Source organism: Aotus nancymaae, unplaced genomic scaffold (assembly GCF_030222135.1).
Source record: "Aotus nancymaae isolate 86718 unplaced genomic scaffold, 86718_ANA_hifiasm-v0.15.2.pri h1tg000040l, whole genome shotgun sequence".
Classification (NCBI taxonomy): domain Eukaryota; kingdom Metazoa; phylum Chordata; class Mammalia; order Primates; family Aotidae; genus Aotus; species Aotus nancymaae.
This window is the reverse complement of record NW_026988454.1, coordinates 91220905-91247862: the sequence shown is the minus strand read 5'-3', so window position 1 is coordinate 91247862 and position 26958 is coordinate 91220905. Positions and strand designations below refer to the sequence as shown.

The 26958-nt window shown below is 37.0% G+C and overlaps 1 protein-coding gene across 2 annotated transcripts in view; it reads right to left on the bottom strand.

Moving 5' to 3' along the window:
• COL12A1 (collagen type XII alpha 1 chain) overlaps positions 1–26958 on the bottom strand; it is a 121965-nt gene that overhangs the window by 49147 nt on the left and 45860 nt on the right. For both annotated transcript variants that reach the window (XM_064360915.1, XM_064360913.1), the window contains exons 15-34: positions 25904–26170; positions 25000–25192; positions 23758–23879; positions 21666–21815; positions 21464–21583; positions 21200–21364; positions 20483–20629; positions 17746–17885; positions 17000–17129; positions 14953–15095; positions 14191–14320; positions 11665–11801; positions 9727–9856; positions 6490–6629; positions 6115–6247; positions 5987–6007; positions 5119–5261; positions 2427–2556; positions 1581–1720; positions 1016–1145 (exon numbers count right to left, since the gene is read on the bottom strand). In XM_064360915.1, coding sequence (XP_064216985.1) covers positions 1016–1145; positions 1581–1720; positions 2427–2556; positions 5119–5261; positions 5987–6007; positions 6115–6247; positions 6490–6629; positions 9727–9856; positions 11665–11801; positions 14191–14320; positions 14953–15095; positions 17000–17129; positions 17746–17885; positions 20483–20629; positions 21200–21364; positions 21464–21583; positions 21666–21815; positions 23758–23879; positions 25000–25192; positions 25904–26170 — 2811 coding nt within the window. The remainder of the gene's footprint in view (positions 1–1015; positions 1146–1580; positions 1721–2426; positions 2557–5118; positions 5262–5986; positions 6008–6114; positions 6248–6489; positions 6630–9726; positions 9857–11664; positions 11802–14190; positions 14321–14952; positions 15096–16999; positions 17130–17745; positions 17886–20482; positions 20630–21199; positions 21365–21463; positions 21584–21665; positions 21816–23757; positions 23880–24999; positions 25193–25903; positions 26171–26958) is intronic.

The window sequence follows — 26958 nt, the reverse complement described above, 5'->3', positions numbered from 1 at the left end:
GTCATCATTTTTATGGCTGCATAGTATTCTATGGTGTATATGTGCCACATTTTCCTTGTCCAGTCTATCATCGATGGGCATTTGGGTTGATTCCAGGTCTTTGATATTGTAAACAGTGCTGCAATGAACATATGTGTGCATGTGTCTTTATAACAGAACAATTTATAATCCTTAAGTAAAATCTGACAACAGCTATTGTGCCCATCTAATTCAGTCAGCCAGTTTCAACAATTCATTACTTCTTCATTTAACAAATTGCTACTAATATGTTTGTGATTAATAGAAAAGGCAAAAGGAGAGAAGAATAAGATATACCCAGTTCTCAATTAAATGCCCCAGTAGAAACTTAGAAAAATCTACCAATTAAATTCGTGTGCTAATCCCAAACTCTAATTTAGTCAATAACATCATCTTCCTAGACCACTAATCTTTTGCCAAAAGAAGACATCCAGTCTCGATTCCTTTTAACCATCAGCAAGTATATTTTTAAAGCCAAAGAAATATTTCTAAATCTGCACAAAAGCCTTTAAGCAATACTACAAAAAAAAAAGACCACTACAAACTGCTTTCTAAATAAAAGCATACAGATTTTAGGATCAAAAAAGCACTTCAACAAACCAAAGACATGTGCAATTAAGTAATGTGCTGAACAGATTTCAACAATTCACACTATGAAAGCCAATTATAAACAGTGTGTCACAACAATTTATAAAGCACAAAGCAAAGCTCAGTGAACTTTTGTCAGTGAGAAAGATTAACCAAAGTAGTATATTGATGATTATATATGTACCTTTACAAACACTGAAATTACCATTTCAAAAGAATATGCCATTATAAATTTGTTATTTCACAAAATGTTAAATTTGGTGTTAGGAAGGTAAACTATGGCTAATTTTTATGTTTTTAATTCTGTCATACCAAACTTTCCTAATTCTCTTTAAATGGGCCTTTATGGCCTTTAGAATGAAAAGCAACATTTATGATGAAAAATTAATTTTTTGGCTTTATTACTTACATGTCCTTCCAGTATCTGATGTGCGTCCCCCATCACCTTCAGTATAAACAGGAACTACTGTCACAGTGTACGGGGTGTCTGGCTGCAGATTCCTTAGAATGGCATAATTGGTATTCCCAGGGATTGGTACCTAAAGATATTAATAAAACGTAAATCATTGACTTGAAAAATTTGTAAAAAAAAATAATAATTCAAATAACACAATACCAACTCAAGACCAAGTCAAGAAGTAAGTTCCGTAACATTAGGATGCAATAATATGCCCCATGTAACCCGTTACAACAGGTTACATATTTCCCTATACCCCTCCACCCACCCAATACTCCCCCTTTAGAACTTCCTGGAATGGCTGCTTCTTCCCCAGGCAAGGGGGAAGAATCCTGGCTACAATCCCTCTGTTACCCAGGCTCTGAGGCATCAACTATTTACCCTCTATCAAGTCTTATCAAATGAATATGGAATTCTTCAGCTTTAAAGCAAACTGGTTAACTCCTTCAGTTCCACTTTTAAATCACTCAGCTACCGTTTAAACAAACTAACATTTTTTACTACAAGATATAATTACCAGTTCCTCTGGACCACCTGCTGCTGGCGCATAGAAGAGCTTGTACTGACGAGGATTTCCCTCTGCATGGTCCCAGCGGACATTCAAGGTGCTGGTAGAAGGGTCATACACTCTTAGGTTCCTCACAGTGTTTAGAGGTTCTGAAATGCACAGAAATCCCATCACAGTATAGTACTAACAATCAAGCACACATGAAACACAGATTCACTAATATCTCCCAGGCACTCTGGAACATAGCAGGCACCACGCAAACATTTGTTGAAGTAGGGAATAAACGACACACACTGTGTCTGCATCAGTCTGATACATATGTCTCATCTATCCACAAGACATTTTGGTCTGAAAGTACCTTTCTATCCTAGAAAGTAATATCTTTCTCCACAAATAGAGACAAGTAATTCTAAGCAAGGATGTTAAAAACTATTTAAATGGTTAGGCGTGGTGGCTCACGCCTGTAACCCCAGCACTTTGGGAGGCTGAGGTGGACAGATCACTTGAGGTGAGGAGTTCGAGACCAGTTTGGCCAACATGGTGAAACCCAGTCTCTACCAAAAATATAAAAAATTAGCTGAGTGTGGTGGTGAGCACCTGTAATCCCAGCTACTCGGGAGCCTGAGGCAGGAGAATCACTTGAACCCAGGAGGCAGAGCTTGCAGTGTCAAGATCACAAGCTGTAGCCTGGACAACAGAGCAAGACTCCAACTCAAAAAAAAAAACTATTAATATTATTTTTAAATGAATTTTTAAATATTAGTAAACCTTTGTGTCACCCCAGTGTTTCCAGATAAAGAGGTGATTCCATTCTAATAGTATTAAAGAAGCTATAGGAACTCTGGTTTCACTTACTGGTCTTGCCTCTTCCTGTCATCCGACCTCCTTCGCCATCAGGATACAGAGAGGATACAGTGATCGTGTAAGGAGTGTCTGGCTTCAGTTTCTGCAGGACCACACTGTTCTGCCGTCCTCCTATTGTGGTCTTGAGTAAAACGGGTCTTGGTAAGTGTTAGCCTTGCTCTCTCCATCTCACTAATCTGTTAGAAAAAGCTCTTTCTACAGGGAAGCTGTTTGAGACCCTTGTCAAGTTCTGGAATTATGTACCACAGTAAAGGTTTAAAATACGTCTTATGGAATAACTTTAAATGTAAAATATGCATCTCGAATCATAAAAAGGATTCCAAGCTTTAAACTGGTGACCCCAAAAAGATATTTCAACTTGCTAGCCACCAGCACCGCAAAATTTCATCCAAAACACATCTCACAGAACTCTTCAAAAAAATAAAGGCATTAATCATAAATGAGCTACAAAGGGACTACAAAGATACCAAAGAAGTATATAATTTTAGCAGCTCCACACCACTTAACATTACTCTTATCTTTTTAACAGATGTTTTTTATTTGCTTTAGAAGCACATTAAAATGATTCAGCATACGATATAAAGCTCTTGGTATTTTCCCCAAGAACACTGTCACTCTAACAGCCTTAGCTGTGTTAACGACATGACCAGAGCTTTTGCCAGGCCACACTCAAGCAAGGGTTTCCAGTTGTCTCCACGATACCAGCCCTGTGGCATGCAGCTTTTCAATTATGGAGCTTAAAGTTTTTATCCATTACTTAAGGCCATCTAGCTATCTCGTTGAAAGAAAATTTGTACAATTTGTTAACAGTCTACTGAATTCAGATGTTTATGTCATACTAATTAAAATCGCATGAAAATGGCACACTGCCCAAAATGAGTGCACATGTAGATGGTTGAATGTGCTAGAAAAAAACAGATGTTTCCAACTTAGCACCCATCCACTCAAGTAGTCTGAATTCCAGAGAAAAACCCAGTGAATCACTGTCATCATCCTCAACATGGGCAAATTGAACTAACACGGCCAATTTTCATAAATTTCATATTTGAGGTTATGAGAGAAAAGTTTCAATAACAGTATAAGCCATTTTTATAAAAACCTGATGCATAACAAATCTGAAAGCCTACTTAGGACAATTGCCCTTGTGAGTAAGCAGAAGGGCATCTACCTACTTCTTTCATCTAGTTCCCCAAAATAATTCTAGCATCAATGATTGATCACTTTCATGATTTCACAGACTAGCCTTAAAATGCAAGTACCCCAAAGACTAACAAAGCTTAAGGATTTCATACTTTCCTGAGGATGAGTTTATGAGACTCTTTATGATAACAAACAGCTGAAAGACAGTAAAAGAGACTCAAGAGAAGCAGCTGGAACACCAATGTCCTTAAGACGGGAAATGCTAAGGACAAGCTTCTCCTGATTTGTAGTTTTACCAAAATCTGGCCTGCTGCAGAAAAAAAGGACCATTTCTGAGATTCATATATCGGTCTATCTAATTTGTCTTATCTTATTTTCATATAAAAGTCTGTTGATTACAGTTGATATTAAGTTTATTAATGATAATCTATTTACCTAAAACAGACAAATTATCAGTCCAAATGCATCATCCTACCTAAGACTAGGGCTATAAAAGCCTCAAAAGACCAACTCAAAGTCACATTAGAGATGGGAAAGTTTCTTTTTCAACCAAGCTTACATACTGGATAGTATCAGAGATCTTTAACCACACATCTTTGATTAATGCCACCCTCTACGCTGGCTAATACCCCTAAACTGATAAGAGATATGACCCATTTGCTTAAGCTTGGCAAGTCAGATGATTAAAGGTTAATAACACATGTGTCTCTAAGGCTATACAAAAAAAATAGTGTAGTCAAAAAAGCCAATAAAATTCTGTACCTCACCAAAATTGGGGACTTATTTTGAAATGAATCAGAAAACATAATCATACCTATATAAAAGTCATGGGGCTTCCTGACCTAGGATAATACATGCAGTTCTAATTACATAGTTCACAAAAGGCAAACTTGTAGAAAGCCCACAACTAAAACAAGGGAGGTAAATGAACAAAGGCTCTATTAAATAAGGGAAAAAAATCTAGGAAAAGAAAGAGGATGAAGACAGAGTTTACACTCCTACCATCTTTCTTGGGGACCTCATTTGGATAATAGAAAAATAAAAAACAGTGTAATTAGGATAACAGGCTCCCACATCTAGAAACACCAGATCTAGAAGGCACCCTATGACATGCATAAAACAGGCAAAAAATGAAATAAATAGAAAATAAACATTATAGGTAAAGTTAGCAAACTTTCAGCACTTTATTAAGTTAGAGAGAGGAATGGAAGATCTATATAGCTCAAAAACTATCTGGACATCTTCATGGATAATCCAGCACTAATAGTTCTTAAAGGAACTATGGAGGCACTGAGGCACAAGCCTCATGCTTTGGGGCTATGATGAAGAGTAACTATCATCTCTCATGAGAACATCCATTGAGCCTCCATGATGGAACTCCATGTGAAGTGCCAGCTAAAGTGTCAGATCATTCCATCCAATGCAGTAAATCTTAGCATCCCTTAAAAATTAAGTGTGACTAACTAAACGCTGAGGGGGAAAAGAGTTTGAAGAGAAATGGATAGAATGCATCCAAGTTATAATTTTTATTTTAAAAAATTACCGTTTGCTCATTGCCTTCCCCTGTGGAAGGCTGATAAGTGATCCTGTATTTCTGCACACGACCAGTAGCAGGATCCCACTTAACAGTCAAGCTGTTAGATGTTGCATTGTACACTTGAAGGTTTCGTGGGCCACTTTTGGGAGCTGAAAGATTGTTGAAAAACAGAGTAAGCAGACAGAACAATGTCTCCCCCTAAAATATACACAGTTCCCAGGGCAATCAGAGAATTCTATGCCTCTGGGTTTATAATTAAATTTGACCCCTTAATAAAAATGGTTTTTGATTCTTAAATGACTTCTTAGTATGGATTTTCATTTTGTTTTGTCCTCGCAAAAGTGGTGTACTGAAGTCCCAACTTCCAATATGATGGTATTTAGAAATTGGGCCTTTGGATGGTAGTTAGGGTTAGATAAGGTCATGAGGGTGGAGCTGCCATAATGGGATTAGCCTTTGTAAGAGGAGACATGAGAGAGCTTATTCTCTTTCTCTCTACCATGTGAGAGACTGAGAAAGTGAGAGAGACTGAGAAAGGAGCTGGCTGTCTACAAGCCAGGAGGAAAGCCCTCACCCGGAAATGAACTGAATAACACTTTGGTCTTGGACTTCCCAGCCTCCAGAATTGTGAGAATATAAATTTCTGTTATTTAAGCCAACCAGTCTAATCTTTTGTTATGGCAGCCCAAGCTGATCAATACACTCCTCAACAAGTAGTAGCAAAGCAAAGTTTTTCCAAAAAAGTCTATTTAAAAGCGTTCTCAACAAATATGATTTAAAAGCAGATGACACATTTATAATATATCTTATGGTACTTTTCATTCACACCTTCATTATTTGTTCATTCAAACAATTCAGCAAATTAAATTCTTACCTTGTGTTGTTGAGATACGCACTAAAAGAAAACAGAATTTGGGGACACGTTACTAATATGGCTGTAGCCCTATTTTTAAAAAATTAACCTTAAAATATCAATGTCCTATATGAAAGCTAAACACCTACATGTGCGCTCACTGCCAATCAGGTCATCACTTTCCGACTCATCAGGATAGATGGCAGTAATGGAAACTTCATAGACGGTGTTGGGGTTCAGGTTTTCAAACACCAAAGTATTTTCATCTCCATTTAAGATGGTCTTGGAGAAAGAGGACAAAAACATACCCATACAAAAGTAAGTCTCCACTTATATCAACTCAATGGCAGTTTGTTCACATTATTTAGCCAGATGTTCCTCTTGCTCTGATGCATGTCATGAGCTCAAATGTCATTAGTAGGAAAGAATGTTTATTGACAACAGTAATACTTCTTTAAAGTAAGTTTCTCTACAAATTAAATGGGACATGAAAGACAGACAGAAAGATAAAGAGAGTTAACTACCTCCATCTTATCTGAGCTTCCAGGAGGTGCCCAAGTTATTCTATAGAGAGACACATCTGAAGCTCCATGATCCCAAGTCCCTCTGAAACTTTCTTGTGTTACTTCAGTAATTCTTAGGTTTGTTGGAGCTGGCACAGGTCCTATCATGAGAAAAGGCAAGCAGACTAAGTTTTTGAATGTGAGCTACAAATGTAATTTAGTATATTTAAACTGCCTTGCTTCATGTTAATGGACATCTGAAAACTGGTTGAATACATTGCTTCGAACCAAATATTTCACCAATTCAAGAGCTCTGGAAACTGCAAGCATTCTGTGGATATAATAGGTTTTTATGGATATTCTATTTAAATGATGATTTTTTAAAGACACTATTTAGTACCTTTCTCCAACTTTTTAAGAATCAAATGAACACCATGGACTCTTTCACACAGCAACACGAAATACACAAAGCACAAACTCAGCCACATATCAGAGAGTTAATGGACCTTCTCCAGTCTATCAATAACCCCAGAGACATACATAGACTCCGGGTTAAGAATAAGAAGTCCTTCCTAACCAAGAAAGTCATAAACCAAGTATGCTAATATATTATGCATTAAAGATGATGCTCAAGGAAATAGTTATTCATTTATTGTTCATAATTTGTTGTTCTGATACCCAAAGGAAATAGTTTCATTTTTATTTTTTTAAAAACACACATACTACTGCAGCTTAAAAATGAGAGTGTCTGCCTAGCCATAAACAACTCTATTGCACTTTGACAATTGATTAGAACATACATACATACTGCTACACATACACTGAATTCCAACCTAGGCGTATTACCACAGGAAAGGAACTCCGAGCATGTTATGATCCAGGTAACCAATACATAAGCTTCTTCCTACAGATCACTAATCTTAAGCATGATATGAAGCAGAACACGCTGACCCTGTTCAGAGAACTGAACACCTGGAGACCCAGATAACTGCTGAAAAATCCCCTTTCACAGCCCCTCCATTGACCATGTCCTCTGGCTGTTTTGCAGCAGAAGCATTTTTTTAATGTCTGCCACCATTCCTGAGCTTTCATTGTCACTTATTTCTCTATTTTCTGGTTACCAAAGCTAATTACACAAAACCCAGAACCATAAAAAATTTGTTCTAATAATTATAATGAAAAGGCCATTGTGATAAAGAGGAGTGGTACTATTTCCATCAGCACAACTACAAAACAAATCAGCCACTAAGAATACTTTAAATGTATCTGAAAATTATTTGGAAATCTTAAGGTATGAAAAATACATAAAAATATATATTAAAAATGTTAATCTACTATACTAAATTACCTGTCTCATTAGCTTTTTTTCTTTCCTTCCTTTTCTGTTCACTACATCTGTTATGTTATTTTTATGCAAAGCTGTCAGTCTAGTGATGCATATGCATCAATTCTCAGCTCCAGCCATGACCCTTACCAGGTAAGAACTGATGCCAAGAAGACAAATGAAATTGCTAAGAGATCTCATATGGTAAGAAAATAGCAGAGTCAAAAAGGGAGAGTAGATATGTCTGAAGTTAAGAAGTAGGTTATAATATTTAACAAGATGCCTGTACCTAGTTAGGTATGGGCAGCTGGGCACTAAAGAAGATGCTATTGAGCCTTCAGTGAGGAATTTTCTGGAAAGGAGGAAAAGGTTCCAGACTATAGTATCAGTCCCAGCAGTAGATTACTGGATGTGGCTGGGCAAGTTGCTTAAATTCTCTAGACCTGTACTGTCCACTATGGGAACCACTAGCCACATGTGGTTGCCTATTGAGCACTTCAAGTGTGGCTAGTCTAAATTGAGATGTGCTCTAAGTGTGAAATACACACTGGATTTTAAAGAATTGTTACAGAAGAAAGGTAAAATATCTTGTTAATAATTATTGTACTGATAGCTGTTGGAATTATAATGGATATATTTGATACTGGGTTAAATAAAACATTATCAAAATTAATTTTATCTGTTCATTTTTGCTTTTCTTAAGGTGGACACCAGAAAATTTTAAACTACAATGTAACTCCCATTATTTTTGTCTGGAACACTGCTGGCTCTCGGCCTCAATGGATTTTTACTACTATTTGCATTATGTAATGGGCTGAGCACTGGATTAAATTATTATGTGCCAGGCACTGGAGATACAAAGTTGAGCAAAATGTCTCTGCCTTCATCAGGAGGGAGCAAGGAAAAAGTATCATAGATGCCAAAAGACCAACAAGCAATCATAATTGGGTTAAATACTATGGAAGCACTATGAGAGAAAGAGGAACTGACATCTCCAGAAGCTGCAACAGATGGAGCAGGAAGCAGGGTCCAGACAGGCGACCCTGTCTTCCCCAGCACTCCACTCACAGTGCGCTCTCCCCTTCCTCTGAAATCTGACAGCACACAATCTCAGTGCCACATGCCTTCCTTATATGATCCTATGTATTCTCAATTAATTTTTTCTTAACTCCACAACTAAATCATGAAATGGTGAGGGTAAAGTGCTTATATTTTGTTACCCTTGACATCATTTCACATATAGCAAAGTGCCCCCCAAAATTTGATACATAATGCATCTTTTCCAAAGCAAATGTCCAACATACATCAAGAAAACTTCCCTACCCCACTACATATACAGGCACACACACACAGGTGCACACCAAGTAGTTGTAATTGGAATGTAAATTAATAACAGTGGCTGATAGAAAGTATCATAAAAGGAATGGATGTGAAGATAGAAGATGGAACACCTTGTTACAAAGAAAATAAGTGAAAAACAATCTATGAATCCAAGCATTATTAAATACTGGCAAAGATAGTGTTAAGAAATGAAATGGCAGCCAGCATGGTGTCTCACTCCTGTAATCCCAGCACTTTGGGAGGCTGAGGCAGGCAGATCACAAGTTCAGGAGATGGAGACCGTCCTGGGCGATGTGGTGAAACCTAGTCTCTACTAAAATACAAAAAATTAGCTGGGCATGGTGGTGAGCACTTGTAGTCCCAGCTACTCAGGAGGCTGAGGCAGGGGAATTGCTTTAACCCGGGAGGCGGAGGTTGCAGTGAGCTGAGATCAGACCACTGCACTCAGCCTGGCAATAGAGAGAGATTCTGTCTCAAAAAAAAAAAAAAAAAAGAAGAAAGAAAGAAAAGAAAATGAACGATCCAGTAAGCTGAGTTACATATGCATATAAAGTGTTGTTTCCCATTATCAATGGAGCAGGAGCACAACTCACGGGTAGTTTCTTGAGCAGTCACTGGAGGAGACTCTCCCTCATCATGCACTGCAGAAACGCTGACTGTGTATAGGGTCTGTGAGAAGAGGTCTTTGAGGGAAGTGCTGGTCTCTGATCTGTCCACCTCTACCTATAACAGTAACAGAGCAGTGGAAATACTTTTACAAAGGGTTTACTTTTGACATCTCTCTGTTGTTTACCGTACCTCTCAGAGTAAGAATATAAAATCTATGATCAGAAAAGATGAGTGTTTTCCAATTTTACATGAGAATCCAGAAACTGGATACAGTTTAAATATTTCCAAAGTGGAAAAAAAATGTATATGCTAGACCACTTCACCCATGATTGTCTAGAAAATAATGACTATCTATGTATTTAAACAACCTAACCATTTTTCCAGCTGTTTCCCTTTATATTATCACAGTATTTCTTTCAGAAATGGTCTCTCTCTTTTTTTTTTTTTTTTTTTTTTGTTTTACTATAAGTTCTGGGGTACATGTGCAGATCTTGCAGGATTGTTACATAGGTATACACATGCCATGGTGGTTTGCTGCCTCCATTCCCCTGTCACCTACACTAGGTATTTTTCCTGATGTTATCCCTCCCCAATCTCCCCACCCCCTGCTATCCCTCCCCTAGACCCCCACCCCCCAACAGACCCCAGTGTGTGATGTTCCCCTTCTTATGTCCATGTATTCTCATTGTTCAACACTCACTTATGAGTGAGAACATGCGGTATTTGGTTTTCTGTTCTTGTGTCAGTTTGCTGAGAATGGTGGTTTCCAGATTCATCCACGTCCCTGCAAAGGACATGAACTCATCCTTTTTTATGGATGCATAGTATTCCATGGTATATATGTGCCACATTTTCTTTAACCAGTCCATCATTGATGGGCATTTGGGTTGGTTCCATGTCTTTGCTATTGTAAACAGTGCTGCAACGAACATATGTGTGCATGTGTCTTTATAACAGATCAATTTATAATCCTTTGGGAATATATCTAGTAATGGGATTGCTGAGTCAAATGGTAGTTCTATTTCTAGATCCTTGCGGAATCACCACACTGTCTTTCACAGTGGTTGAACTAATTTACACTACCACCAACAGTGTAAAAGTGTTCCTATTTCTCCACATCCTCTCCAGCATCTGTCTCCAGATTTTTTAACGATCGCCATTCTAACTGGTGTGAGATGAACCTTGTGAGATCCACTGGCCATTGTACCCCTTTTAAATGGAAATGCAGAATGAAATGAATGTGTGTACATGTATAAAGTAGCTTTTGTATAATCCACCAATAACCAGCAGAATCAGTAACTGAGTGCTTAGAGAAATGACTCTGATGTTCTAAAAATGCCTCTGAGATTTTGACATTAATTCTCCCTCAAATACACACAAGTTTTGCTGGTGAAGCCCTTCTAATTTGCTCTAACTTTAAATCAGGTCATCATGGAACTCCCAAAAGAACACTCCCAAAAGGACATCACTCTAACAACATACTCCTCCTTTCTCTGTGTCTGTCCTTCTCTAGTGTCCTATCTTCCTGTTATTTGACAAACGCCCCCTCTTCATTTCTACATCCTCTTGCTACCTTTTATTTTTAGAAACATTATGACATTTTCTAGTAACTCATAGAATGGAAAGCCATATAAGGCAACTGGGTGAGAAGGAAATACCATTTAGATTTGATAACTTTTTATCTACCAAGGAATGATGTTTTTGAGATTAATATCATACAGCAAAACATTTCTGTTTTGATGAGATAGTCCAATATATTATTGATTTTCAAAAACTGCTTTATTAATATCACAAGTTTTCAACACTGTGTTAACAAAGTGACAAGTATTCCAAACATGGTATCATCCATACTTGATAAGGTTCTTTTTTTAAACCTACTAGGAAAACAAGTATTTTCCTATCTACTATCATCTTTAACTTACCTCTTTGACATCCTCTTCTGGTGTTTTGTATCGAACAATATATTTACGCACTTTTCCAGGCACGGGTTCCCAAAAGACATTCATAGTGCTGTGAGTCACATCTCTGAGTTTCAGATCTTGAGGTCTGGGTAGAGGCACTGGAGAAGCATGAGATATTAGATCCAGATGTGCTTCTCAACCACAAATCTCTAAAGCATCCACAGAAGCTTTCAAGAAGTTGTTGGGAGGAAATTTAAAGATGTATGACAAAATAACTGAAAAAAATGGTTATGATGGTAAAAGTACCATGATTCTACCAGATAGAACTGAATTTTTCTTAAGAATGTTTTTCAAAAATATATTTAATTTTTTATCACAAGGCTAACTTCTCATTTATATATTACTCCACTCTATTTAAATAATCTCTTGCTGCTCAACCCCATAATAAATCATAATTCATCATAAATGTACAGCTCATGTGTCTTTATCAGATATTTAAATCAATTAAAACAGGAAACAAAATCAATAGAATTATGGCCCTTAAGAACGTGACAGAACAAAAAGTTATGAAAGTGAAGAATGAAGATGAGCTCACATTAAGAATCCAATAAGCTTATAAGAAAACCCAGATACCTAAATCATTAGAAGAAAATCCAAATGATAAATGTTTATGAGGTCTAACATAACTTTCCATTAAAAAGGGGGGAAGGAGGACAACAAATGAAGAGATTTTCTCCTGTAATATTCTGGCGTGTGCTGCGTCCCGCGCTGTACAAGGGTTTAAAGACCTAAGAGGGAACAGCGGGGGATAAAGACAGACATACAGACAGACGTATATAAAGCTGGGCCAGGAGGTCTGAAAAGCTGATGGTGTCAGTCTCTTTGGCCCCAACCTGTTTTAAAGTACTTTATTTTATATGTTTACAAAGTACATAGGAGAGGGAGTGTGTAGTTACTTAGAACAGTCTGTGGTTATAATTTTTACACTTTAGTTAACATGCTTCAATTAACAACTATCATGCAGCAAGGTCAGTGAGAACTGGTTATCTTTCTTTAGGCATCTTTGCTCTTTTTTTGAGACATAATTTTCTTATTATGGTTTTGCTTTTTTGAAGTTTACCTAAAGTTCACAGTAGCCCTGTTGCTGATTTCCCCAGAGCGGGTGGGCTACTCTGGCTCTCTACATAACATGAGATGTGTGTCACACTTTCCAGCTACCCGTTTGACTATTTTCCTTTGTCTCTCATTCTGACTCTGTTCGTTTCTCTTGCTGACTCTCTAGCTCCACTTCCACATTTCTGCACCTCCATCTCTTCAACATTTCTGTCTCTGTGAATCTCTCTCTGCCCTCCCTTCCTCTACTGTTCCAGTCCAGCACCATACCCAAGTTTTTGGCCATATTTGTTTCTTATCTCACTGTGACTTTGGGTCTCCTCTCTCAGCACTCTCAGAACATGAGTCTCTATCCCTGGCTGACTTCCCACTCCTTTCATCTACCACTATCCCATTTTCACAAAACCACCAGCCCAAGACAGGGTCTAACATTCAAAAGAGGATTAATAAATATTTATTTGTGGTCAATTAACTTACACTGACCCATCCTATAGGGGATATTTCTCTTCTCTGCCCCATCATGCTCTGTTTCCTTAGTCCCCTTTTCCTCCTTGAAGTTGCTTCAAAATTCTTCATTTTCTCAGAAGTGTGGGCCAAGACTCATTAGATTTTAGCCAACTCATCTATCCCAGCATGTCAATCTCCCCAAGCATGTAATAAAATACCAGCTGGGTAAGGCAAGAGGCCCAAGTGCAATTATTGTCACTCTTCAAGAAAAAGCACTTAAATGTTTAGTGAAACAAGTCAGAAGTACACAAAAAGCTGACCAACACAAACAAGAGAAAAGCAAACCATGACAGAGTCCACATAGCCTACACTGCTTTGTATTATTTCGTAGTGTATTCCCAATATCCAGCCCAGTGACTGGCATATAATGGGGGATCAATATGTTTTTGCATTGGGTAAATTGATCAATTCACTTAACTGAAACAGACCTATTCATATGTGCCATAGAGTTTCTACATCAACAAGAACTTGGAACATCTTCATCTTAAACCCAATGTTTTCCTCCAAAATTACACTCAGTCCACATTCCCATTCTCATCAATGCTATATGTCATATTTCATGGATCTAGGACAACATCAGTCATAAGATGCAGCATTGTCTGATGGTATACATCCTGATTGGCACCTAGCCAAGAGTAATAATAGTAAGACACCATCGATTGTAAGACACCTCAATTTCAGGCATGTTAAATGTGAAAAAATGAATGACCATCCTAGAGTCAATTTGAGATGCTTCCAAAAATCTAGAATTGAGATACTTATTCCAAATTTGATTGTCAAAAGTAATAACTTTGGAACTTTATAAATTATCAGATTATTTTTGGCATCACATGAAAGAAATTCTAACGAATTCTAATTATGTTCACAGCAATAATTCTAATTATGTTCACAACAATAAGAAGGGAAATAAAACTAGCAGTGGCTTACAAGTGACTTCCCGAACAGTGACAGGTTCACTAGTGAGGTCATGCAGGACGGCCTGAACTGTGACTGCATACTCCGTGTTGGGAACGAGGTCAGTCAGCTCCACATCATTCACTGTTGGCCCCAAACGCATCTACACATGGATATGCAAAGCAGAAATAAGATGCTCAAATCAAACATCTCCACTTACCTTTGGTATAGTCAATTGAAATCTATTTGCACTAGATTATAATACAGCTTGTATTTTTCATTTATAAGATTACATTTCCTTTTCCATGTCAATGTTTTTTTCTTTTCCCTTTTTTTTTTTTTTTTAGATGGAGTTTCACTCTGTTGCCCAGGCTGGAGTTCAGTGACATGATCTCCGCTCACTGCAACTTCTACCTTCCGAGTTCAAGCAATTCTCCTGTCTCAGCCTCCTGAGTAGCTGGGACTACACATGCATGCCACCACATCTAACTAATTTTTGTATTTTTAGTAGAGACGGGGTTTCCTCATATTGGACAGGCTGGTCTCGAACTCCAGACTTCAGGTGTTCCACTCACCTCAGCCTCCCAAAGTGCTGAAAATTAAAGGTGTGAGCCACCGTGGTCAGTCCATGCCAATGTTTTCTAAAATGTGTTGCAGACCACAAACCTACTTTTCTATTTTTCCATTTCATATGTAAAGTTATAAATGACCTTATAAGTAACTACAGTATAATAGTCACTGTAAAGCTACAAAGTCTTGGGAAGACCCAATAATAAAGAAACAAACATCTTTCACCTCTTTGGGTCTTGTTGTCTCTGTGTCCTTAACAGGTTCATATGACAAGATGTAGCCAGTAGCTCCTCCCACAGGCTGCCACTGCACATGCATGGTGGTAGGGCCAACGTCATAAATATTCAGGCTGACTACAGGGACTGGCACTTCCAAAACAGAAAAGCAGACCATCAGTCTCATTCCTTTCATTCCACTCATTTTGTCACCATTGTTTCCTATTCAATTATTGATATTTGTATATACTAAATAGTGAGTTACTGTAAGAAATCAGTAAGAGTTAATATAATCCTTCCCATAACCCAAAAAAATCCAATTTTCATTACTCATTGCACTTCATATTCAACACTGCATGTTACCACTATTTTATAGAAGTAAAAATGTTAAAATTCAGGTTTCAAATGACATTCCAGTGAGTCTACAACAGATACCAACTTCCTGAGATGTTACTCTCTTTTTCTGGAACATCACTAAGTTGACTATTTCTATTCTTCAATCATAGAACTTCATATATATGTAATCGACATTATATTTTATATTTTCTTCAAAAAATCAATTTAAAATAAGAACACTCTATATTAATAACAGGAACACAGGAGATTTAGGGGCTTCTTGAAGACAGGCCCATGCAGCGGAGGAAAAAGTTTACAATCTCCCTATAACATTCATATTGCTTCCAATTATTTTTTATTCAAAGACTGAGTTCAAAGTTTTAAGAAATTATCATATGAATCCTGCCAATTATAAAATACATTATTTCCCACCTCCTATAGTCTAAAGGGGATATTAGAGAAGAGATAAAGACCTAAAACATGAGCAGTACATGAAGTCGGTTCTTGCTCTAGAGAATGATACTCACTCCTTCTTCTTACAAGTGGCTTTCCTTCTTCCCCCTGGAGCCCAACCAACAAGCAAGAAGAAGAAAAGAGAATTTTCATATGACCCTGGAAACATTACCAGAACAGGAACAAGGAACATCTCCCCTAAAAAAGTGCTACTTAAAACCAAAGCCCTTAGAGCTTCTCTAGCAAAGACCAGATGCCAGAAAGAAAAGAGAAGATCCAACCCAAATGCCCATCGATGATAGACTGGACAGGAAAAATGTGGCACATATACACCATGGAATATTATGCAGCCATTAAAAACGAGGAGTTCGCGTCCTTTGTAGGGACATGGATGAACCTGGAAACCATCATTCTCAGCAAACTGACACAAGAACACAAAATCAAACACCACATGTTCTCACTCATAGGCGGGTGTTGAACAAGGAGAACACATGGACACAGGGAGGGGAGCACTATACATGGGGGTCTGTTGTGGGGGAGTGGGGGGGACAGCGGGGGGGTGGGGAATTGGGGAGGGATAGCATGGGGAGAAATGCCAGATATGGGTGAAGGGGAGGAAGGCAGCAAATCACACTGCCACGTATGCACCTAAGCAACAACCTTGCATGTTTTTCACATGTACCCCAAAACCTAAAATGCAATAAAAAAAAAAAAAAAAGAAAAAAAAAAAAAAAAAGAAAAAAGAAAAGAGAAGATCTCCTTGGCAGCAGGGAGTTCTGGCCATTAGCAAAAGTGAAATCAGTATCTCTGTACAACTCTTCTTCCTGATCTTAGCCCCACTCCCCACATGGTTCCCTTCCTCATATCTTACTCCTGATGTGCTTTATTTCTCAATAAAATGTCATCATTTAACAACTGAGTAAAATGTAAAATTATCCCCCTGAAAGGTATATTGCATTTTAAGAGACTTTCTTAAAAGCGAAAGTTTGAAGACCCTAAGAAGTGAATAACTCCATTAAACGTTGTTTTCCCTCTAGATTATTATGGCAGTGACCCCCTATTCCACAGTGGGGCTCCATGATAGGAGCAGCCCATAGGAGTAGAAAATCACTGAGTTTTTTCTAGGCACCTGCAGAAAGAAGGCACTCAGTAAATATTTATAGAATGAATGTTGAATAAAGAAATTATTTGGAAGGTAGGCAAAAATGGGTCATCACCCTTTATCTTGGAAAAGAAAGCAATGATAAAAATTTTTTACTCTGACTTACAGGTTTTTTCTGTGCCCTTCAGAGGCTCACTATATTCATCTTCGACCACAGAGTACACGTTGACAACATACTCAGTTTCAGGCTTCAGATCTTTCAGCACTGTGCTAGTTTCCATTCGACTCACATAAAACTAGGGAGAAAAATTAAACATAACAACAACATATGAACAATCAGTTCCCTTTTTCCTACTGTACTTACAAAGTAGTTAACTGCAATGAGCTTAGAAACTATATTTCAATTAGGCCATTGTCTTTTGTATTTGGAAACTATCAGAATACAATGAGATCTTGGATAATCCATGTCATTTATTCTCCCAGCTGTTCTTTGTTTGTAAAACGAGTGGGTAAAAAATAGATCATCTTTAATGGTCCTTGCCAACTCTCTGATTCTACTGTAAATTCACAAATAAATCAAGCATCTTCTAATTAAATTTTAAAGAAAAAAATCATAGTGATACTCTGCAATTCTTTTTTTTAATTATTATTATTTTTTAATTGTACTTTAGGTTCTGGGGATATTCTGCAATTCTTAGAAAACAAGAATTTAAGCAAAGCTCTTTCCCTTTCTTTAAAGCCAGATGGAAGTGCCTCCCTAGGAAAGTCAAGAATAGAAAGCACTATTCTTGACTCACTTCTGTCCCCTCTTCATTCCTCTTGCCCCTCACCTACCATTACTCTCAAAGCACTAATGAGGAGGACCTAATCTCAACATCAGGAAGAAGTTAAGTTGTAGCTGTTACTACTCACTTCTTGACGTTTCCCTCCAGAAACTGGATAGTATTCCACCTTATATCGATCCACACTGTCAGAAGGTGGTGTCCAGCTCACTCTAAAAGAACGATGAGTTCGCTCAGAAATAACTAAATTAGAAGGTGCTTCCAAATCACCTACACATGGAAATAAAGTGTATACACTTTTCTCATTATTGTATAAAGGTGACAATATTTGAAATTAGATTGAAACAATATCATGCTTCATATTCTAATCTTTTATGCACTTCTTTTCACATACTAAGTAGCTACAATAAATTTGTATTAGCGACTCACCTAAGATGTCTATGAATAGGTAACCAAAAGGGTTTTTAGCCTCAGAAGTTTCAAACTTCAGCTCATCTTTCCTTAAAACCTGATCCTCCTCTTCCTTAAAAACTTTACCAATTTACAAGTCATGAGACTCAAGATCCCATATGGTTTGGCTGTGTCCCCACCTGAATATCATCTTGAATTGTCAAGTCCCAACTATTGTGGAAGGAACCCATGGGAGATAATGGAATCATGGGCGTGGTTTCCCCCATACTGTTCTACGGTACATCTAATGCTTTTATACGGGGTTACCTCTTTCACTCGACTCTCATTCTCTCTCTTGCCTGCCACCATGTAAGACCTCCCTTGCTCTTCTGCCATGATTGTGAGGCCTCCCCAGCCATTTGGAACGGCGAGTCAATTAAACCTCTTTCCTTTATAAATTACCCGGTCTTGGGTATGTCTTTATTAGCAGCATGAGAACAGATTAATACAAGACCTCTGAATCATCTTTTGATACTTTCTCCTCTCTCTATCCTTGTACATATAATCAATAAATAAGAATTTATGTACTGACAATTCAGCTTCTCCATTGTCCCTATCACTATTGGCACCACACAACCTCCCTACCCTCATTATCATTTTGTTTCTATATACTCATGTCTTATCTCCTTAACTAAAGGTTATGCTCCTGAGGATAGAATTGATTTTTCATTCATTCTATTTTCTAACAGGATCGGTGTATAATAAACAAAGCTGACAACTGTATCACTGGAGAGAGTGCAAACAAACAAGTGTTTTCAATCTGGGAACATCCCACTGCCTGTGACTGCTCCCTGTGGGTGAACGCAGGTGAAATGACTAACACATAACAGTATCTGGAATAAATGCTGATGAAAATGAAATATTAAGCTCAATATACCTAAGGGGAAAATGGCCCAAATCATAATTTAAAGAGAAAGGTATTAATCCAATAACTCTATGAGCATGGCAAATCATTCTCATATAAACTCTACTTTTTGTGCAAGCAAAAACTGGGGAAAGCCTTTCCATTTTTAGTATCTTAACTTTTATTGTACTTGGGTAAGAGTCAAACCTACAAAATTATCAAGCAATTTTACTGTCTGGAAACTAGAATGAATGCAACTATTACATAGTCCATTTAAAAAGAAAAAAAAGCAAAACAGATAAAAGATGTTTTCATCCCCACCCAAAGTTCTCTGCAATGGAATAAAACTACTACTCTCTCAGTTAATCAAGAGCCAGAAGCCTACAAATTCTGGCTGCCAGGCTGGTCTATTTCTCCAGGGAAAAGGTCAATCTGTTGTTCAAAATTCAAAAAAGAAAATCTGCAAAAGTTAGGAGAAAGAAACCCAAGAAGGAACATTCAAATAAACATATCCCTAGTACTCTGAGCAAGTGAACCATTTCTACCACATTCTTTATTAAACTTATTCCAGGTTTTCCAAAACCAAATTAAATTAATGAAGGACAATTTTACCATAAGCTACATGTACTCACATAATAAGAACCATAATTTTTATCATTAATTTTCCAAAACCTTCAAATTTGGTGATTACCATGTTTCATCCCATGATTTACACAGAGAGTAGTCATTATGCACCACCCCTGGTTAGTATAAATCCAGTTCTATAATTTTATTTCAGCATCCTCATTCCTTAGCTATATCTACCTTTTCTAAACATCCCTGAAAACATAATTAGCATTTGACCCAGACTAAGTCATTGTTCTCTAGATCTCAGTTCTTCACTGGTAAACAGAGATTATATAATTTCTAAGTGTCTAAACTGTAAAACTGTAGCTTCTCTTTATATTTACGGATTATAAGTGTAAAGTACCAAATCAGATCATCTACAGTTGAGGCAGATCAGATATAAAGACCCCTCTTTTATTCCTGCTCACATTAAGAAATAAAAAAAAAAAAAAGCTACCAAAACTGAGGAAAACAAGAGTCTGGGAACAACCATCTAATAGCAGTGTAGTAACTAAATAGATTGAAGATGCTTTACAAGAGAAAAGGTATATGCCAGAAAAGAAAGCATCTCTCTTTCCCTCTCTTCCTACCCCCTTCCCATTTATATGTATGTTGTGTGAGAGAGGGCGGAGGAATGCAGGATATAAACTAAATGTATCCTCAAATAAGCTAGAAGTCATTTTCTGGAGAGGTGCCATCACAAGAAACAACTCAGAAAAAAAATCAAGGACTAAAGTTGATTCTCAACTGGGGAGAGATTTTTTCCACAGCAGACATTTGTCAACAACTGAAGATCTTTAAAGTTGCTACAATTTAGGGGATGCTACTGACATGCAACCAGCAGAGGCCCTTTACACTGCTAAACATCTTACAATGCACAAAATAATTCCCCCCCTCACCTAAAAAATAGTTATTTGGCCCAAAATATCAACAGTGCTGAGGGTGAGAAACTCTGGGCTAACCTTACCTGGACCTTTGACACTGTTACACAAATTAATGGTGAAATCATCCACTATCCTGGAGAGTGACTCAAAATCTGCCACATTGTATGCGTGGGTATCATCAGGATCAGTTGCAATCATCTTTAACTCAACTTCATCAGCATTTTTAATACCTTCAGAAATGGATATATACAAATTTAAAGTACTTCTCAGAAAAAAACTAATGGAGCGAAGCAAATGATTTATGGCTGTCTTAATTCATGGCTGCTTTTGGCCAACTATGAAGGTTTAATAATTTATTAACTAAAGCAAACATATTATTTTTCTCAACAGAAACAAATAAAGGATAATAAAAACTGAAGGCTCTTTTAAATTAGCTTCTTCTAAATATATCTAGCATCAATTTCCCACAAAAAGTGTCTCTTCAGTGTTTTTTCTGGAATGTAAAATAATGGATATCAAAAATAAACATGGTTCTGTGGAAAACCAAGTAGGAGTTTTTCTGAATCCTATTAATAGTACATTTTTCTTCTGGATCCATTAATTTTCTTTTAAGAAACCATGTAGTTTTGTCCCATTATAAGGGAAAAGATAAAATGAATCAACTTCTTGGAACATCATTTTGATAAATTATTTAATCGGGGAAATGATTTTTTCATGCTTCAGATAAAACTTCTAACTATGAAAAATATCCTCAGCACATTTGTAACCCCAGGGGTGTCACTGTCCTTTTCAGCGCATACCAATAGCAAACAGCTCCACTCCCTCATCCTTAAGTTTCTTTGAAGGTGCCTCAACATCATCTTGTGATTTTCCATCAGTAATGAGCACACCAATTTTTCGAGCTCGAGGTCTCATGCCAGCTTGGGTCCTGAAGCTCTGTTGGCGAATGAAATTCAAAGCCATGCCTAGTGGGATTTTTAAAAGAGAATCAGTCACATCACCATTCAGCCACAAACCTTGACCAGAAGCAAGAGCTGAAAGAGTATCAGGCAGTCCTTACTCACCTGTGAGAGTATTGCCTCCTTTGTATGGCAAGTTTGCCACAGCTTGCAACAAGCTCTTCTTGTCTCTGTGAGTATTTAACTGCCACTCTGTTCTGGGATCCCCACTATACTGAGCAAGGGCTAAAATGACACCACTGGCATTAGTGCATGTGAAAGAGCAAAATGAAAATGTCTAAATGGCTTCAATGTCATCAGAACCTACCAATTTGTACTCTTTTAGGGCCAATGTCAAAGACTTCCACAATACGAGAAATGAAACTCCTCACAGTTCTGAAATTTGCCCGGCCAATGCTCCACGATCCATCCACCAGCAACACAATGTCTGCCTCAGCTCTGGTGAGACACTCCATCCCTGACACGGCAATCATGAGACAAGACAGTAAGAAGCAAATTGTTGGCAGGGGTACTTCCTTGTCATACCTCTTCCACTCCCTGGATGCTTAGTGTTGCCTGTCTCAATACTATAGTCTAGCTAGTGATGTGGAAAATGAGACTCTGAAAATATGTCCATCTGATTTATTAACCTCAATTAACAGTCATAAGAATCATCAATTCCTCCAAAGATTATTTCAGTGGCCAATCTTTCCTTTATCTTTGACCCTATTTCCTACCCTCTTTCATAGAACTTGGAGGCTTGAATTAAGCCATTGTTGAAAATTTGATGGGTTCACAAACTCAAAGGCTGAAATAAGCAAATAAATGAGAATGTATAGCTGTTTAACTATAAAGTACTAACAACTTTAATAAAATTTTAATGTGATCAACCTATTGGGTGTTACATTCTTCTGCAATATTTAATGGTCATAGCAGACAAGAATGAGATGGACTGATAAAACATGTAATCTGAAGAAAGGTTTCTGTGAGCTAAAAGTTATCTTCTCAAATAGCTAAGCTGTTAGGTAACTACTGCAATATATGAAGGATCAGACACATCACTTTTAAAATTATGCCTTTTTGAAGTAAAGATACACTTTTAAACCCTGACATATTATTATTTAGTTATTAATCTTTTAACTTTATGATCTACTATGAATAAAAATCAGGTAAAAATAGATGGTTAAGTTTGCACATTTAAAGAATCAAGAAAGAAAGAAGACATTTTAGAAAAGTATGCAAACAAATATACAAATTGAGAGCTGTAGAGACAAGCACAAACATTGATACAAAGAAAAAGCTTTGGAAAGAGAAAATAATCCCAACATCCTCAGTGTACAAGCTACAAAATAAAAATATAAGTCAGTTAATATCATCATAAGAGAAACAATAGAACATTAATGCAAAACAGCAAGACTTGACACTTGATTTTGTCCAGATTCATTTTTTTTAATGTTCTCTTTTCCAAGAGCTTCTATTACCGGCTATAAATTTTCCAATTTATTACAAGGTTAGCATTTGATCTTTATATTTCAAAAAAATCATTGGAAGAAAAAATGCTCATCACACTACAAAATACAAATGTGTCACTCATATATTATATATTATATCAGGACTAAGGATTCCCAAATACTATCCCAAGCATGTAAGCCCTTGCAAGCTTGCTCCTGTTTTGCCCAGATCTACTCTTTTTTTAGCAATAATGAAAAATATCAGAAGTAAACTCCGTCAACCAGTTCCATCTCTAAGAATGTTAAAAACTAGCTTTATGTTCACAAAGGCTGTAGTTGTGGCAGGGACAGAAAAATATAAGGGGCTTATGTTACCATTTTGCTTCTCAAGTCATAGTTGCTCACCTATTTATGTAACCTAACTCTGCTTACCCAGCCCAAATAAATCATTTCTGCAATGACTTTAACAAAGAAGAACTGCATCTTAGTCACTAAAAATAGAAAAAGGTACAATATCTACGTTTAATAAAAACTAATATTTAAATAATAGAGCTTAATTATGCAATAATGCATAATTAAAAATTTAATATTCAAATGCATGAATCAATTTAATGCATAATTTTAAATTATGCATTATTACATAATTTAAAATTATTATATTAGTAATTTCATTACTAATATCATTAATACATTAGTAATTACATATTACATTACTCTTTAAATAATAGATTATATAATAATTTAAGTATAAAATAATGCAATGCTGATAAAAGAAGTATAAAAAAATACTGCCAAAAAGCATGCTTGACTGGATGTTTGAAGAAGTTTTTTTGCTAAGTATGTAAATTATTGAAATAAATTTTAGTGTATAATTTGTTTCATCATTTTTCATTGTATGCTACCCCAACAGTTCACATTTGAAAGTTTCCTAATGTTGTTTTCCTCACGGAATGTAACTCAATTTCTTACCAGAAGATAAAATTGGCATTACAGTTGTGTCGGAAAGGGTTGTCATTTCTTGTCCAACAAGTGGTGAGCTTTCTCCTCCATCAAACATTCCAAAAACATTTACTTTATAGGTGGTACCAGCCCTGAAATGTTGAAGTATTATAGCCTGTGAGAACCATAGGCTCAAGTGGTAGCACTTTCGTTTTGCTTTGCTAAAGACATTCATCTTGATTTACAAGCTTTCACTATGAAGAGTTTATAGTGTACAACATTATAAGAGAAGAAAAATAATTTCCATCACTTTGTCAGTTATGCTTACCCTGGGAGGTGTCAAGAGACATTAGACAGCAAGCATTCCAGAGAACACTAGGAATTCACAGCACTGGTTTCTATCTTGATTTTCTAGCAGATGCAGAGTCTCTACCCTGCCTTTCTACACGTCAGGGAAGGGTCAGGCTCTTTATTCTTACTGTTTTCAAGCAATGGGCTTTAAGAAATAATTGAAGTGCTGTACCTTGCAAGGTAACAGAGGCAATGCCTCACACAATGCCTGACACATAATAAGCTCAACAAATTTTATCATCCCTACTCTGGTAAAAGTAAATCACAAGTATTTCTACAGATTTCAATAGTCTTGAATGAATGACTGAAAAAACAGACTTTCCAAAAGGCTACACACAGAGGTTCATTCTTTTCACTGTAATGAATGTAGGGTGCTGTTCAAACTGAAACTTCCTTGTTTTTCACTGCATAGCCAGAAACTGGACCTTTCACGAGCCCAGCCTTGCCCTCTCCTGCCAGCTGGCACCCACGAGGTCCTGCCTTCTTTCTCCCGTATGGCACACTGGAGGGGGATTCACACTCAGTATCTCAGCATGAGTCCCTCAAACTTTCCACAAGGTACAGGAACCCCCACACTTCCACATGGCTACATTTTTGGTGAAATCATGTAATAATAATGTTAATTTTTTAAAAGCAGGGTGATATTGAAAACACCAATTCTGATTATTTAATAACAAACAAAAATTATTAAAACATTACAAAAAATCCTGCTCAGGCCTAAATTCTCTTGCTGACCCCTGAATCCTAACTTCAACTCTAGCAGCACCAAGCATAAGAAAGCAGCTTTAGCTGATTTTAAATACTCTGCTGGCAAACAGACATATAAGTGACGTTTGTGTAAAGCCTACTAATTTACATAAGTTATTCCATCTTTTAAACAAATTAATTCCATCTTTTGATATAAACATAGTTAATTCCTACCTAAGTTCCTCCAAAACAACTGTGTTGTCATAGGGTCCAACCACTAACTCCCCCAGTCTTCTGTCATCTCCTGTAGGGTGGAATGTGACTTTATAACCCTTCACTTCCCCAGGGGCAGGCTCCCAAGTCACTCGGAAGCTTGACATGGTTGGGTCAGATGTTTTCAGGTTTCTGGGAGACTTAAATCGGGAAGCTGTAAAGACAAAAAGATTTTTAAAATATTATCTATAAGACTAGGCTTTGAGGTTTTTTTTATTAGCCCCACAAAAATGCATATCCATAAAAAGGGTTTAAGTCTGGTAGCAGACGATATCATGTTCCACAGAAGTCCTGATAACCCAGTGTTACCTAAACAGACATATAAATAACTCCCACAATTCAGATTCTATTTGCCTAAGAATATTAATATGTAGAATCATTTTACCAGAAACTAGATTGGTAAAAATAACATGTTAATTAGACATTGTCTAATAATTATAATTTAACTTACTACAGAATCAGTTTTAAACATTTACAAATGAAGTAGACATACTGAAGTCATCTTTTAAAACATTACCTACTCTCCCCCTCAAAACATAATTTTTTTTTTATTATTATACTTTAAGTTCTGGGTTACATGTGCAAAACATGCAGGTTTGTTACATAGGTATACACGTGCCATGGTGGTTTGCTGCATCCATCATCCCGTTATCTACTTTAGGTATTTCTCCTAATGTTAGCCCTCCCCAAACCCCTGCCCCCTGCTATCCCTCCCCTAGCCCCCAACCCCGCAGCAGGCCCCGGTATGTGATGTTCCCCTCCTTGTGTCCATGTGTTTTCATTGTTCAACACCCACTTATGAGTGAGAACATGAGGTGTCTGGTTTTCTGTTCCTGTGTCACAAAACATAATTATTATTTTGTACCTGTTGTTCCTGATCCTTGCCTAAGCTTTCCTTCTCCTGTCTTATAAATCGGAAGAACTGTGATGTCATATGTGGTCTGGGGCTGAAGTCGCTTTAACACTGTTGAAGTGACTGTGGGGGGCACCTTAGCAACCATTTGCCTCCCTCCCCCACGGGGGCGATAGACAACACGGTAGTTGACGACTTTCCCTGGTGCTGGTTTCCACGTAACTCTCATTGTGTTTTCTGTTTCTTCATCCACTTTCAGGGTTTTGGAATCTTGAGATACTGTGAGATAAAGGGAAGATTAAACTGTATACCCTGTTGAAAAAAATATATGTCCACCCCCTCATTAATGTGAAAAGAAACTCCTTGTGGCTTCTTAAATATGTACGCTGTTCTATTTCCTAGTATTGTAATCTCTCATAAATTCATGATGGCGTGTGAGCCTAGTCTCATCGAGATCTCAGTAAGATGTTTTTGTTTTATCTAGCTAATACTAAAAAATGGAAGTTCATATTACAGAGATTTCCTATTTGCCTTCTAGAGACTTGAGTAAAGAAAACATCCGTTTCCAGAGATAAGGTTTTAGAATTTTTATTATATTTCCATCTGTAAAGAATTTATCCAGTAATAAAGCTGTGGAGAATACAAAAAATTATGAATGCAGGGCTGCACATTCTACTTGGACTTTTTCAGAAAAAGTTGCAATCTATAAATGACTAGCCAGAGTGACTGGCTTATGATTGTCATGCACGTCTCAGATGATGAGCACAAAAGAATAGGAATGTCTAACACTTCAAAATATCTCAGGGGCTCTCAAGATAAACTGGTATACGCTGAATATTTCAGAAAGCACTATCTGTAAACCGTGTTTGCTTAATATGTAATAAATAATATGTAATTATTAAATTGCCTTTTACTAATATTTCACAATTATTAATAACTATATGAAATAAGTAATCAACATCCACAAATAACCTACGATATCCTATTTTTATACATAATTAGAGTTCATAAGTAGGATCATTTTGTTTAGTTCAATAATCAGTGTTCAAAAGGCCATAAACATGTTC